General features: G+C 41.7%; 1 protein-coding gene and 1 long non-coding RNA gene across 3 annotated transcripts in view; one reads left to right on the top strand and one right to left on the bottom strand.

The window, feature by feature from the left end:
- Positions 1-14985, bottom strand: part of mgat5 (alpha-1,6-mannosylglycoprotein 6-beta-N-acetylglucosaminyltransferase) — an 83492-nt gene that overhangs the window by 35857 nt on the left and 32650 nt on the right. For both annotated transcript variants that reach the window (XM_047355411.1, XM_047355412.1), the window contains exons 4-9: positions 14559-14635; positions 12018-12107; positions 8954-9025; positions 7589-7750; positions 6013-6182; positions 5284-5418 (exon numbers count right to left, since the gene is read on the bottom strand). In XM_047355411.1, the coding sequence (XP_047211367.1) occupies positions 5284-5418; positions 6013-6182; positions 7589-7750; positions 8954-9025; positions 12018-12107; positions 14559-14635 (706 nt within the window). The remainder of the gene's footprint in view (positions 1-5283; positions 5419-6012; positions 6183-7588; positions 7751-8953; positions 9026-12017; positions 12108-14558; positions 14636-14985) is intronic.
- Positions 7689-13882, top strand: LOC124861580. The gene is made up of 2 exons (XR_007036675.1): positions 7689-7820; positions 13647-13882. It is a non-coding gene; the product is annotated as an uncharacterized LOC124861580 (long non-coding RNA).

The following is a 14985-nucleotide window of genomic DNA, read 5'->3' as shown; positions in this document are numbered from 1 at the left end:
CGTCATCCGCAAGAAAAAGAGACGAAATCCACTAGTCCCCAAACCAGACCCCCTCCGGCCTTTGGCTGTGTCTAGAAATCCTGTCCATAAAAGTTATGAACAGGACCGGTGACAAAGGGCAACCCTGCCGGAGTCCAACCGGCACCGGGAACAGGTTTGACTTAGTGCCGGCAATGCGGACCAAACTCCTTCTCCGCTTGTACAGAGACCAGATGGCCCCTAATAAAGAGCCACCGATTCCATACTCCTGGAGCACCCCCCACAGGGCATCACGAGGGACACAGTCGAATGCTTTCTCCAGGTCCACAAAACACATGTGAACCGGTTGGGCAATCTCCCATGAACCCTCGAGTACCCTGTAGAGGGTATAGAGCTGGTCCAGTGTTCCACGGCCGGGACGAAAACCACACTGCTCCTCCTGAAGTCGAGGTTCGACTATCGGTCGGACTCTCCTACTCTCCTCTCCAATACCCTGGCGTAGGCCTTACCAGGGAGGCTGAGGAGTGTGATCCCCCTGTAGTTGGAACACACCCTCCGGGTACCCCTTCTTATGAAGGGGGACCACCACCCCAGTCTGCCAATCCAGAGGCACTGTCCCCGACCGCCACGCAATGTTGAAGAGGCGTGTCAACCATGACAGCCCCACAACATCCAGAGACTTGATGTACTCAGGGCGGATCTCATCCACCCCCGAAGCCTTGCCACCGCGGAGCTTTTTAACCACCTCGGTGACTTCAGCCTGGGTGATGAAAGAGTCCAACCCCGAGTCCCCAGCCTCTGTTTCCACCACGGAATGCGTGATGGCAGGATTGAGGAGATCCTCGAAGTACTACCACTCGGCCCGTAGGCTGAAATGATGGTCGGAGACCTCTCCCCAACCCGAAGGCGCAGGGATACGACCCTCTTCAGGTTGGAGGGTAGTTCCTGCCTCAAGTGGAGGAGTTTAAGTTCTCGGGGTCTTGTTCACGAGTGAGGGAAGAATGGAGCAGGAGATCGACAGACGGATCGGTGAGGCTGCCACAGTAATGGGGGAACTGTGCCGGTCCATTGTGGTGAAGAGAAAGCTGAGCTGAAAAGCAAAGCTCTCAATTTACCGGTCGGTCTACGTTCCTACCCTCACCTATGGCCATGAACTTTGGGTCATGACCGAAAGAACGAGATCACGGATACAAGCGGCTGAAATGAGCTTCCTCCGTAGGGTGGCCGGGCACTCCCTTAGAGATAGGGTGAGGAGCTCGGCCATCCGGGAGGGGCTCGGAGTAGAGCCGCTGCTCCTCCACATCAAGAGGAGCCAGTTGAGGTGGCTCGGGCATCTATACCGGATGCCTCCTGGAGGCCTTCCTCGGGAGGTGTTCCGGGCACGTCCCACCGGGAGGAGGCCCAGGACACGCTGGAGGGACTATGTCTCTCGGCTGGCTTGGGAACGCCTTGGGCTCCCCCCGGAGGAGCTGGAGGTGGTGTCTGGGGAGAGGGACGTCTGGGCGTCTCTGCTGAGTCTGCGGCCCCCGCGACCCGGTCCCAGATAAGCGGAAGACGACGAGTACGAGGGCATGTATTTATCTAAAATTTAGATTGGATATGTGTGCATACAGAACCTGGGCAAAGGGCAGCAATGATTACAGGGTTTATTGTTGGGCACAAAAATGGGATCCTATAAATAAAACACTCCCTTTTCCTCTTTAATATAACACCTTGGTAATTAATCAATGCAAGCTGAAGAAAGCTGTGATTTGTATAACGAATTATAAAAAAAGTTATTTACTTTTAACTGAAGACACTATAATAGAACAGCAATAGAGGAACACTTGGTTTTCATACTGCGTAAAAAGAACGAGAAGATAACATCTCCAACAGCTCTTCACTTCTTTCATAAAAACACATAAAAAGCTTAATTTGGCATTAAGTGCTCAGATATGAATGTGTAACAACAGTAGGGGAAAATAATGCAGAAAAACACTAACTGGGCGACTCACTACGCCTGAGGCAAATTAATGTCTTTTGGGCACAGAGCTACCAGATGGAGTTTAAAGTGTTACTGCGAAGGGAAACAAAAGCTGGTGACAAGCAAAGAGGAACCAACGGGGGCCGTTAGTGCCCCCGGACCTATTGTTCGCCCTCTTTTCCTGTCAGGAGAAGCTGACGGGAGCTTTTTCAAAACAAATCAAGACGACCTAATCTACAGTCCTCAATGGGGCACTCAGAGAATAGACTCGGCCAGTTACAATATAATAAACAAAAGGTAGACCTTGGGCCTTTTGGGACATTGCAGTAATGTATGAGCAGAAAATAGACCTATTGTCCCATCAAGTATCAGACAAACGTCCTCCCTGCAACATGTGCCTACATGACTGCAACGGTTAAACCACAGATGGCAAACAGAGCACATGGTTTAAAGACCTTTAAAGCCTTGCAAAAGTATTTACAACCCTTGAACTTTTTTACATGTTACATTAAAAGGAAAACATTTGTGTTATTTGGATGTTATGAAAGACGAACAGTAGAGCACAATTATGAAGGGAAAGGAAAAGAACATTACAATGAAAATGTGTAAAATGTCTGTACTTGTAATAAACCCTTTTTAATTTGATAATCTTGAATAAAATCCAAAAGCCAACTACAAACATATCAATATCTGATCGTCCGCAGGCAGCGGAGGCAATAATTAGAGAATTAGCTAAGATTCCCATGGTAACTCTGCAGGAGCTGTAGAGATCCCCAGCTCCAATGGAATCATTTGTACATCAATTAACTAAAGGTGGAGATTTATAGTTGGAGGAAGCTAAGCATTTCTCATTGGTTGAATATCCCCAGCATCTTGTTTCAGTCATCTCCCACTTTATACTCGCAGCTCATCTTCTCTGTTCACATTTAGACAGTATTTTACAGAGTTTGAATTCAAATACATTGATAAAACTTTCCAACCTTAGGGCAAAAATTTAACAAAATGAAGCACTGAGTTCTGCCTTAAGCGTCTCCATGGAGACGAACTGAGACACTAACGGTCTCATGAAACCGTTATGTAGAAATTTAACTAGCAAAGTCAGAACATTTTACATCCTCAGACAAAAACAAACAAGCCCAGGATTGTTGATCATTCACCCACTTCAAGTTGGAATGGAGCATACATTACGTTTGTGGTAAGATTCCTAAGATATACAGGTCCTTCTCAAAATATTTGCATATTGTGATAAAGTTCATTATTTTCCATAATGTCATGATGAAAATTTAACATTCATATATTTTAGATTCATTGCACACTAACTGAAATATTTCAGGTCTTTTATTGTCTTAATACAGATGATTGTGGCATACAGCTCATGAAAACCCAAAATTCCTATCTCACAAAATTAGCATATTTCATCCGACCATTAAAGAAAAAGTGTTTTTAATACAAAAACGTCAACCTTCAAATAATCATGTACAGTTATGCACTCAATACTTGGTCGGGAATCCTTTTGCAGAAATGACTGCTTCAATGCGGCGTGGCATGGAGGCAATCAGCCTGTGGCACTGCTGAGGTCTTATGGAGGCCCAGGATGCTTCGATAGCGGCCTTTAGCTCATCCAGAGTGTTGGGTCTTGAGTCTCTCAACGTTCTCTTCACAATATCCCACAGATTCTCTATGGGGTTCAGGTCAGGAGAGTTGGCAGGCCAATTGAGCACAGTGATACCATGGTCAGTAAACCATTTACCAGTGGTTTTGGCACTGTGAGCAGGTGCCAGGTCGTGCTGAAAAATGAAATCTTCATCTCCATAAAGCTTTTCAGCAGATGGAAGCATGAAGTGCTCCAAAATCTCCTGATAGCTAGCTGCATTGACCCTGCCCTTGATAAAAGACAGTGGACCAACACCAGCAGCTGACACGGCACCCCAGACCATCACTGACTGTGGGTACTTGACACTGGCCTTCTGGCATTTTGGCATTTCCTTCTCCCCAGTCTTCCTCCAGACTCTGGCACCTTGATTTCCGAATGACATGCAGAATTTGCTTTCATCCGAAAAAAGTACTTTGGACCACTGAGCAACAGTCCAGTGCTGTTTCTCTGTAGCCCAGGTCTGGGGAATGCGGCACCTGTAGCCCATTTCCTGCACACACCTGTGCACGGTGGCTCTGGATGTTTCTACTCCAGACTCAGTCTACTGCTTCCGCAGGTCCCCCAAGGTCTGGAATCGGCCCTTCTCCACAATCTTCCTCAGGGTCCGGTCACCTCTTCTCGTTGTGCAGCGTTTTCTGCCACACTTTTTCCTTCCCACAGACTTCCCACTGAGGTGCCTTGATACAGCACTCTGGGAACAGCCTATTCGTTCAGAAATTTCTTTCTGTGTCTTACCCTCTTGCTTGAAGGTGTCAATAGTGGCCTTCTGGACAGCAGTCAGGTCGGCAGTCTTACCCATGATTGGGGTTTTGAGTGATGAACCAGGCTGGGAGTTTTAAAGGCCTCAGGAATCTTTTGCAGGTGTTTAGAGTTAACTCGTTGATTCAGATGATTAGGTTCATAGCTCGTTTAGAGACCCTTTTAATGATATGCTAATTTTGTGAGATAGGAATTTTGGGTTTTCATGAGCTGTATGCCAAAATCATCTGTATTAAGACAATAAAAGACCTGAAATATTTCAGTTAGTGTGCAATGAATCTAAAATATATGAATGTTAAATTTTCATCATGACATTATGGAAAATAATGAACTTTATCACAATATGCTAATATTTTGAGAAGGACCTGTATTTATTTCATAGGCTTCAACCATAAAAGAGCCGTTACATTATTACAAACTTTTTCTGGGTTGAAAAGTCAGTTACAGAGCTTAATCACAATTACAGTGTTATAAATTATGTCTTTAGATTGCCAACTGCAATGCAGATCAGAGCTCTTCTTTTTTCTTTCTGCTGCAGTCCAAGGTCAGCACCTTAAGCAAAATCCATTGTACGAAGACATTTTTACACCATTTGGCGTGGAAGGGCATGGATTTTAAACCATAACCAGTATAAAACAGTCTGAGATTAATGCCGTTCTGGTCTGATTGTACAGTCTTAATCCCACTCTGGACTCTGCTGTCGCGGTGGGTGGAGGTCTGTGTTCCCAGATCATAGCTGCACTCCTACAGCATCATTACTCAGTTCATTTAAACAGCCCAGTTTTAGATCAAAAAAGTTCAAGAATCTAATGTTTGCGGCTGTAATGTGACAAAATGTGAAAAAGTTTATAAAGTGAAGTACTAGATAATTTGCTGCCTTACTTAATGATAGAAGAAAGGTCAAAATCAATAAGAATTAAGGACTTACTGGTAGTGGACCCAGGAAGGCCCTAGGGTCTTCTTAAACTGGGTGAGACCCACGATGTCGATGTAAATGAGCTCCACCACCTTATCACCTTGGGTGGGGCAGCTAGATTTATTACCCATCACCTTACGCATGATCCTGCGGAGTAAAGGTTGCAGTGAAAAAAAGGAGGCAGCTTCTGGTTTCACCATTTCATTTCAATAAACTGCCTTTAAATGCAGAAAGCCAATGTCAATAAATTCAGGAAGGCTCCAAAGTGTGGCCCGGGGGTCATTTTTGGCCCCTGGACTGATTTTGTGAAGCTCCTGAAGCTGTTTAACGAATGGTGCATATTTGGCCCTCCAGCAAAGCCAGTTGATGCATGTGGAGTTTTTTTTGTTTGTTGAAATCTTAGAATGGAAAATATATTCATCTTTTAATAATCATGATTTTTGATTTCTTCTTAATTCTACAGTAAACAGAACCACAAATATCCAACAACTTTTACTCTAAACCAAACCTGGGTGCACCTAAATCTGCATTTGTTTAATTTATTACACTTGGCCAAATAGAGCAAACATAAACAAAGAGTGATTCAAATCATGTTGTCTCTGAGAATAATGAATCTTTAATAAAATACCTGTGCTTTTAGAAACAAAGGACACCCAAAGGAGAAACTGTATAGTATTGTGAGCTACATCACAGCACTGCATCAGACTTTAACTTAAAAACAGAAGTGTGTTGACTACTGACTCTTTGAGTTCAGCCAGGGATGCTGAGATGCGAACATCATGGCCCAGGAGGTACAGCGTGGTTATGAGATCACTCCACTGGACCAACTCCCCCAACGGGCCACCGCTGAAGGCGTTTTCTGCTATCTTGAAGCCTGACTCCTTGGTGAGCAGGCCCAAGTGAACCAGGATCTGACAGAGAGGAAGAGCAGAGGATTAAATACCTGACACGAGATTTTCATGTGGATTAGAGGAAAGTGACTATGGGCTACCAAGCAGAATAAAGTAAAGATATACTAAGGTTCAAAAACACTTAACATTGCTGTCATCTCTCTCCTACAATTTAAAATCCTCTTAATGAGATGGCACAGTTTGGGATGAGACCCAACTGGCGGATGAACAAATGTGGGGTCTTGAGTTTTTGTCCATCTGTCTTGTTTTTATTCACTGTATTTTATTTAAAACATAATTCATTCCATTTAATTAGTAGTGCAGCGCTGCCTCTCCCTGACCTGTTTCTGCTCATCACAGGTCAGCTGATTAAATAACGATTCCTACATTTCTCCCTTAATTACAAGAAAAAAAACATTCAGCGGTTGAGAAATATTTGTGGTTGTGAAGAATCTGGACAGGGCTGGTCTGGAAGCTCACCCATCACCGTTCTTCGGGTAACTCTGCTTTAAAATAACTGTTGGCAGCTACCAGTTGCATGATTGGTAATCAGCCAGAATAATTAATTACTTTTTTGGGGGGTTGTTTGTTTTATATTTTATAAAAATCAAAGTAACAAATTCTTGTAAAATAACTTTAATACATTATATTAAAAGCAGTTCTAATGTTTTATTGTTTTTACTCTTTTAAATAACAGCCAATAAATCCTTTTATGAAATTTTTGGGTTTAGATTTTTTCATATCGGTACATGCCTCATCTGAAGGGACCAACTGTCAGCTTCATGGCTGACAGTCGGGCTCTGTCCCTGAGCACACTGATCAGAGATTAATACATGCAGATTAATATCCAAAAGAGATTAGCAGCTCTGAAGAACTGGCTTAAAAAGTATCCAGAGGGAAGGTTGAAGCTGAGTCAACAGAGACGGCAAAGGTGAGGAGAGTTGAGTAAGGTCCTAAAACAGGTTGAAGGATGGAAATAAGAGTCTCTGTTTACACTATAAGTCCCTTTGATGAAAGGGATGCTGCGTGGCATCAGCACAGCTGTATCATTGATGTAAGACGCAAATTTATTACGGCATCAGCATAACTAACATCAGCATAAGCCCATGTTAGTTCATTTTTAACATCCAGGTGTGGATTACATAATGCGGAGCTAAGCACCTCAGAACACAATACAATATCCATGTCGGTCTGCTCTCACCACTGGCTCTTCCTCAAGCTTAAGTAGGACAGTCTGGAAGTGTGAATAAGTGCCTGGCTTTGTGTTTGTGAGTCCTCCGGAGAGACGACACCATTGGACAGTTGTGTAACTGTTGTAAAAGTCTCAAGATTTAAAAATGTACTGATAATTGTAAGAAATAACTAATCCTGGGAGCTGTTCCGCTTCAGGTAAATCGTTAGTGAGGTGTGCCATTCATCGAGCTTACCTTCTTCTTCCTCCGCTTGGTCAGGTTCTGCTTGGTGGCCAGAGAGCGGATGGCGCTCAGCCACGGCTCGGCCATCCGTTTGATTCTCATCATCATCCAGCGAAACTCCTCCCGTTGGGACATGGAGCGATAAAGCCCCCCAAAACTGGTCCGGATCTCCGCCTGCACACACACAGTTCAAACACAACTCAGAACTGCAAGATTTCTAAACTGTCAAAAGGTCTTTTTTAAGGTGAGCTCTAGCTAAAAAAAATCATCACCACAGCAACCACACGTCAAGCAAAGCTCATGACATGTTTCATTATATGGGTTCGAGTCCCGGCCCGTTGACCTTTGCTGCATGTCTTCCCATCCCTTTCTACATCCCATTTCCTGCCGATCAACTTACAAAATAAAGGCCACTAGTGCCACAAAGTACAAAATAAAAATAAAAAAAGATAGTGCTGGAGCTCATCGATGGTGACAGAAACAAAACATGAAGCATTCAAGTTTTCATTCCAGAGATCTGCTTGTAGTGTAAATACTGAATTAATGAGGCCTTTTTATGCACCGACAATGAGGATAAAAAAGCGAGAGATTTACTCATATTGTGATAAATGAAATATTATATAAACATGACGGTTACATGTCAATCTGTTTCTGTGTTGTTGTAACAGTGTTGACTAACTAAAGCATGTGCAAAATGTGGAAATAAAACTGAGGCTACTGCCAACCGCAGTAACAAAATGTATGAGATACTACGAACAACACAGTAAAAAGCCTAGAAGAGAGAGGATCAGCCAGTCGGACAGGGCCAATGAGAGGAAGACAGAGGGAGGAGAAGAGAAACCACAGAGCCATTACCAACTGCTAAGGTGGCTGAAACAAGGCTGTTGCGGGGCATTAGCATCCCTCATCACGACAGGAAATCACTTTCACGGACTGTACCAATTAAAATCCAGCCCTGAATTAAAATCTCCAGTGCCCGCCTCAACAGCGCTGAGGGCTCAGCGCTGTTGAGGCATCCAGAGAGGGAGATGAAGAGTGCTTAATATTGATTCATTCACAGCAGAGGGAAAGGGGGAGTGTTTTTGTTTAAGTGCTGATACTGTGGTCCTGGCGCAAGCCTGCACGCGTTGATAAGAACAGGCTTGTTGCTGCTGGGCTGTTTAAAATATTACAGCATACGAACACAGCTCCAAATCCCAAAAAATTGCTAATAAAACAGGAGAGCAGTCCCTAGCTTTTTTTAAAATTAATATTAAAATAACGCTTTTACTTGGAAGCAGGTGTTTGTAGCATGAAGTCACCAAACCCATTTGTTAAAAAACATCTTTAGTTCTTGGAAGGATTTAGCTTGCAATTACCTTGTTGTGTGTTTCTCACCTGCCCAGACCGGTCAATTTCCTCATTCAGGATCTTCAGCCTCCAGGGTAGACGAGGACACCAATTTTCCACCTTAACAAGAAGCAGAAGACAGCTCCTCTCTTACCTTTCTGCATTTATTCCCAAGTAAAGCAATGAGCATTTTTAAACCATCTGTGTAGCTTATCAAGCATTTAATGGTCTGGGTGTATTCCTGCAGCTTTATTAACATCACTCCATCACATTCTTTTCATTCTCTGTGTAATCGTCATAATACTCCACATTTATGTACCAAAGTACAGTGCCTTTTACAAATTAAATACAATATGTGACCTGCATTTGTATTCAACTCCTTCTGAGTCATTACTTTGCAGGACCACCCTTCGGGTGGATGTATTTACCAGATTTGCACATCAGGAAAATTAAATTTCTATTCATTAGTCTTTGCACAATAGCTCAAGCTCAGTCAGATATGATGAAGAGCATCTGTAAACAAGTTGCAAGTTCTGCCTAAAACTCTCAATATGATTTAGATCTGAAATTTGACTAGACCATTCTAACCTGATTAGTCTAAATTATTCCCTTGCTCTGGTTCCATGTTTAGTGAGCTGTTGGAAGGTTAACCTTTTCTGCAGCCCCCCCAACAGGTTGTCTTCCTGTAACTTTCCATCAATTCAGACCAGCTTCTATGCCCCTGTTGGAGAAAAGCATCCCCACAATATGATGATGCTGCCACCACCATATTTCCCTGTAAGGGTTGAGTGTTCAGGGGGATGTGGGGAGTGGTAGCTTCCACCATAGCGTTATGCAAAATGACGGTCAGAATGTAGGCTATACATTGATTTTTTGACTCAAGGGTACAAACAAGACCAGAAAGTAAGACATTTCCACAAAGGGAAATTAATTTATCTGATACTGAACAGATGCCAATCACTTTTCAGGAACTGTGATTTAATCTAATGCACATCACGTTCCCCTTTAGCTCTCAGCTTCAACATCTGCTTCAGTGTGGTCTTCCCTTTTGTTCAACAAAAGCTGACATTTGAATGGCAGAGAATAATGAGGGGAAAACCAAGCATGTTTTTAACCAACCAAAGCACATGCACACCATGCCGATTAGGCCCCGACCTTCCACTGCTGACGTCCATCACAATAAGTCGGCCTCTCCAGTTTGCCCTGGTGCAAGGTTAACGCAGCGGTCCTCACATGAATTATGCACGCCAACACATGCGTCTTAAGTGTAAGTGTTAACAGATGAGCCAAGAAGCATGGAGAGATTGACTGTAGTTGTTTCTAGATGGAAAATATATGCCCGTCGGAACTGATAGATCACATGACAGGAGAAGGTTTAGAATAGCTGAAATAACAGAGAGAGCGAATCTGTTTCAGTTCTTTAGGTGCTTTATCACAAACATTTCAGTGTCCTGTTTGAGAGGACCCTAATGGCTTTTACTGGTGTCCATCTCATTTCTATTTTCATCCACTGCATGTCAGGTTTTCTTCTTTGCCTCCTGAAAGGCTTTTAGCTTATATACAATATTCATAACTCACTATTTCCAGACCTGAAGCCACGACTGAAAACTTACTTTTCTTAAAATTATTCTGCCATCTGCTATTATTCATGGTTAAAAACTGAGACTTCCAGCTGAAAACAAATCTGACTCTCACTTGACTTAGCAGATGTTGGATCAACCAATAAAACTTTGTCAGAACAACAAAAAAAAAGGCAAATTGGAGAATCAAAATCCATCAGAATCATAACAGAATTTGATGATAACAAAAAGCAGCCGGGAAGATTAAAGGCAAAAGCAGATCTGAAATTAGCATATTTGGGCAAGTCTTAAATGTAGATGACAGGAAATGAGTTAAAGAAGATCTGAGCAAGATGTCTTCCTCAGCTTAAAGACTTCAAACAAAACAGGTATTTAATCTCAGCACCTGAAAAACAGGAAGTCTAAAAATGTCTCCTGAAGGAACTTGAGCCTCTATACTTTAAGGCTCGTCAGTGTGCCGAGGATGTGCAGAGACTGCGGCAGGACAGTGAAGTCAAACCATGTTCTTCCTTTGTACCCTAAAAACCCATCTCTCAAAAAAGTCCTTCCCCTCTCAGTAAATCATCTTCTTGGTCATCTTCTCTACAGAAAACTAATTTACCTTCATAAAACATTAATCTGCTTTACCTCTCTCTTTTGCCTTTTCTTTTTAAACTCCATTCTTATATGATCTCTCAGGTTATAAAAATCTAGTCTTCTGCCTTCAGCCCAAGGTCACAGAGTGACATCCAACCAACGAACAGTTGGGATAGGCCAGAAAATCGTTGCAACTCTTAAATAGACATTGCTTCAAGCCACTGGTGATATATGTATATGTATATGGATGTCAAAGAGTTATTGGAGATTTCCCCTCTAAGCTGGGTTCTGTAGGATTTTGTTGTACATAATCAGAAACATTTTTCAATGAACATATTTCTGGGTAAAACTATTAGAATAATTAGTTCGCTAAAAACTCCTCAAAGGTGCTTACCATTATTTAGCAATACCAAATAAGCACAGTACCTATCAAATGGGGCAATTATGTTCCGTCTTGAGATGCACCAATAAGAAATATGCATTTCCAGTTTTTGCAAAGCTTTGATCCTATGGTGCTGATTTTAGAAGATTCTTGTTTCTCCTTAATTAAGACAAAACAAGAACAGCATTCATAATATTGCATTTTCAAGCCTTCCTGCTGTAAGCGCTCATTATTTAGATCAGGAGCTTAGGTGATGTCACACCATGTGTGAAAACGTGGTTTGGTTCCATTGAAACAGCTTCTTACATCTCTGTGCTGCATTTGACTTCACTTTAAAACACCTCATTGATACTTTACGCAGCTAACTTCTTCCTTGTTAACAACTTGCGTTTCTCAACCTGCTAATGCTAACGTTTGTTTTTGATTTGTGAACACACCAAGACTGAATCTTTGAGTTTCAAAGCAGCTGGTCATCAGCCAGAGCAAATCAAGCTGAAAATCAGCCGGTCACACCTTCTCTGTAGAAGTTTAACTAAGAAGAAGCGCATAAGACAGCTGCAACCAATGAACGCACCTCGCTGAGGTAAATGAAGAAGGAGCAGGTGGATCCATCCACACCATAGCTGGCATAGCATGAGTCAGAGCGCCACATCTCCTTCATCCACTGGAAGAAAAAAAAAAACAAGGAGAAAGAAAATTTGAGTCTGCTTTTAATTGAAAGACTTTCAGAATGACAGCTAAAGTTTTAACTGAATCTAAAAACTAAGTGGGGCAATTTACCAACTGGGCTTTGGTAGATTAGGGTTTAATGGCAAAACCCTTGTGAGGGAAAAAAACATAGACGAAAAGACATTTATAATATTGATGACATATTTTTCCCTCCTCATTCTAATGTAATGTTTAAACAGCAAAACAGTGTTTTCATGTACATGGCTTGCTAGTCATTTAGTGGATCTAACTAAATCTGGGTTTGTCATTCTTTACAATCAGATTACAGTGAAAAAGAGACTGCATTGGTAGCTTAAGTCAAATGGTCTGCTTTGCGGGTTAGGCCCGGTTCACACGACAGGATTTTTAAATTGTTGGCTGATTTTGAAAACCTGAGAGACTCCACACGTGACGATAAAAAAAAAAAGAAATTGCAGGTTTAACAGGTTTGGTCGTACAGTGTGTGGTGTCCAGCCACACAGTAAGCACAACGCACCACACAAAAACAGATTCCACTCACATTCAGATTTCAGTCAGGAAAACCCTCTCTGACATCATTCCGAGCAGACTAGATCATTCTTAACACGCCACACATAGCAGGAATATCTCACAGGATTATCTTAAGAGCCATTCCAATGATCGGGGCATATTGGAAGGGATAGACCGGGGCAAAAATCGGCATAAAAATCCTGCCGTGTGAACCAGGCATTACTCTCACATTAATATCCCTGAAGAGGAGAGCTGGGCAGAGATAAGCTAAAATACCAGTCATTAACATTTATGACGTGTAAAGAAAAGCTCTAAGCTTATAAAGCATGAGAACAACTTTTCCTTTTAGTTTTCTCCACAATACATTTTAATATTATGACCAAACTTTCAATGAGTCATAAAAAAACAAGCATGCTAACAATGCCCTGGATCTTTAGCAATCTGCTTCTAGTGAAAACATCATCTGCAGGAGCAAGATGTGACGAGTCAGATAAATATTTTTTTTTTCAATGATTAATTTCTGATCTGAACAGTATAGTAGCTTTCAGAATGTTGTTGACCCATGTTTGAGCAACATCATAATGCTAACCGGCAGAACGCCTTGCAGCCAGGAAAAATAGAAGAGTCAAGTGAAGACCATGTAATACTGATGAAATGTAGTGCAGTATTTACTAGATTTTAAAGTAAGTTTTCAAGCATGCATATAGCACAGATTTTAACCTTGATAAGATATAGGATTTAAAATCTAGTTTGGCAAATTTTAAATGGTGCAAATTGATTCTAGGGCCAAAAAAAAAACCTTTACTGGGCCATGTGTATTCATTATGCCAAAACATACCTACCTATAGGGGTCATACTGCTAATATTAAAGATTATCTACACCATGTAAATTTACCATAAAACAAACATTTTACTCATAAATAAACAGTCTTATAAAAACCCTCCTAAGACTAATTTAAACCCAGATATCTGTGAACTCACTACAGTTTTCTTGCTTTGTTCACAGGCTTGAGCAACATCATTCACATTGAATTATAGTGACCCTACTAGAGCAGCACAAAGAAGAAATGATGCATCAAATCAGGCCTTGGCACACAGGCTTGGATGAGCCGTCGGGTGGTGTGGAGATTCCAGCCTTTTCTTTAAACCAGAACCAAAAGAGGTCCATAAAATTGCAAAAGATCGATTTATCAGATGTTAAAAAAAAGTAAGTTAGGAGAATAAAACTGATGTGGGACACCAGTTTAGAGATTTTCATGCTCATGTGTACCATTGGCTCTGTGTGTGTGTGTGTTTGTGTGTGTGTGTGTGCGCCCACGGACGGAAGTGTTTAGCCACCTGACTGGTCTGCACTGGCTTGGAAATGCTGACGTATTGGTTGAAGATTGAGACTGGAGCAGATGGCGTGGATGAAAAGGTCCAATCAGATTCCGGGACACCAACATAAACACAAATACCTGTGTGCGCCTATATGGGTTTATTTGCTACCCATTGTGAAAAAAACCAACATTGACAATAAAGCCAAAATGGTAAACGTGAACTTGATCAAAGAAGCTTCCTGTAGCAACGACTTAGTCTTTATTTATTTAATATATATATATATATATATATATATAGTTATGCAAATAGTTCACCTGCTATGTCATTTATTTGGAACTAGGTGATAAAACATGTTCCTTCTTATATTTGCATAGACTTTCAAAAGGAAAATATATCATTCCAATGTGTGTGAAGTGGGGGGTACCATGCAAATTGCATGTTTGCAAATATCTTGTATCAAGTCCACAGTCTGAACCCTTCCAGATCAGTCTCTATTTGAAATAAAGTAATAAAACCCTGGATCTCACAAAAACAAGTTAAGGGAGTAAAAAAAGTACAAGAAAAGCAGAAGACAGATGAGTGTTTGTGTGTGATTCACATTCAGCTTGCTCTCGCAGTGAGGAAAACCGTCCAGAGGCGGCAGCTCGCATTTCTCCTGGGCTCCGTTTAGGAGGTCTAAGGGAACAGAGAGAGAAACAGGAGAAGAAAATCAATAAGGTCGACTGGGTCAGCTATAAAGTTTTTTGTTTTTTTTTAAATGGTCTGTAACTTTGACATCATCACAATGGAAATAACAACTTTGATACAAATTGGAAATGTTCTCGCAGTGCATACCAGTTTCTCACATTCCTTATGAAAAGGATCTCTACATATCAGAGTGCTAGTAAGAGTAATAAGGAACAAAAAAATATATATCAGGGGCAAATAAATAGAACAAAAACTAACCCCCATATAAGCAGTCTGGTTCTCTCGAACAGCAAAGATTTACCTACAGTGCCTCGTAAAAGTATTCCCACATCTTGAAA

This window comes from Girardinichthys multiradiatus, chromosome 24 (assembly GCF_021462225.1).
Source record: "Girardinichthys multiradiatus isolate DD_20200921_A chromosome 24, DD_fGirMul_XY1, whole genome shotgun sequence".
Taxonomy (NCBI): domain Eukaryota; kingdom Metazoa; phylum Chordata; class Actinopteri; order Cyprinodontiformes; family Goodeidae; genus Girardinichthys; species Girardinichthys multiradiatus.
The sequence above is the reverse complement of the archived record's forward strand: the minus strand, read 5'-3'. Positions and strand labels throughout refer to the sequence as shown.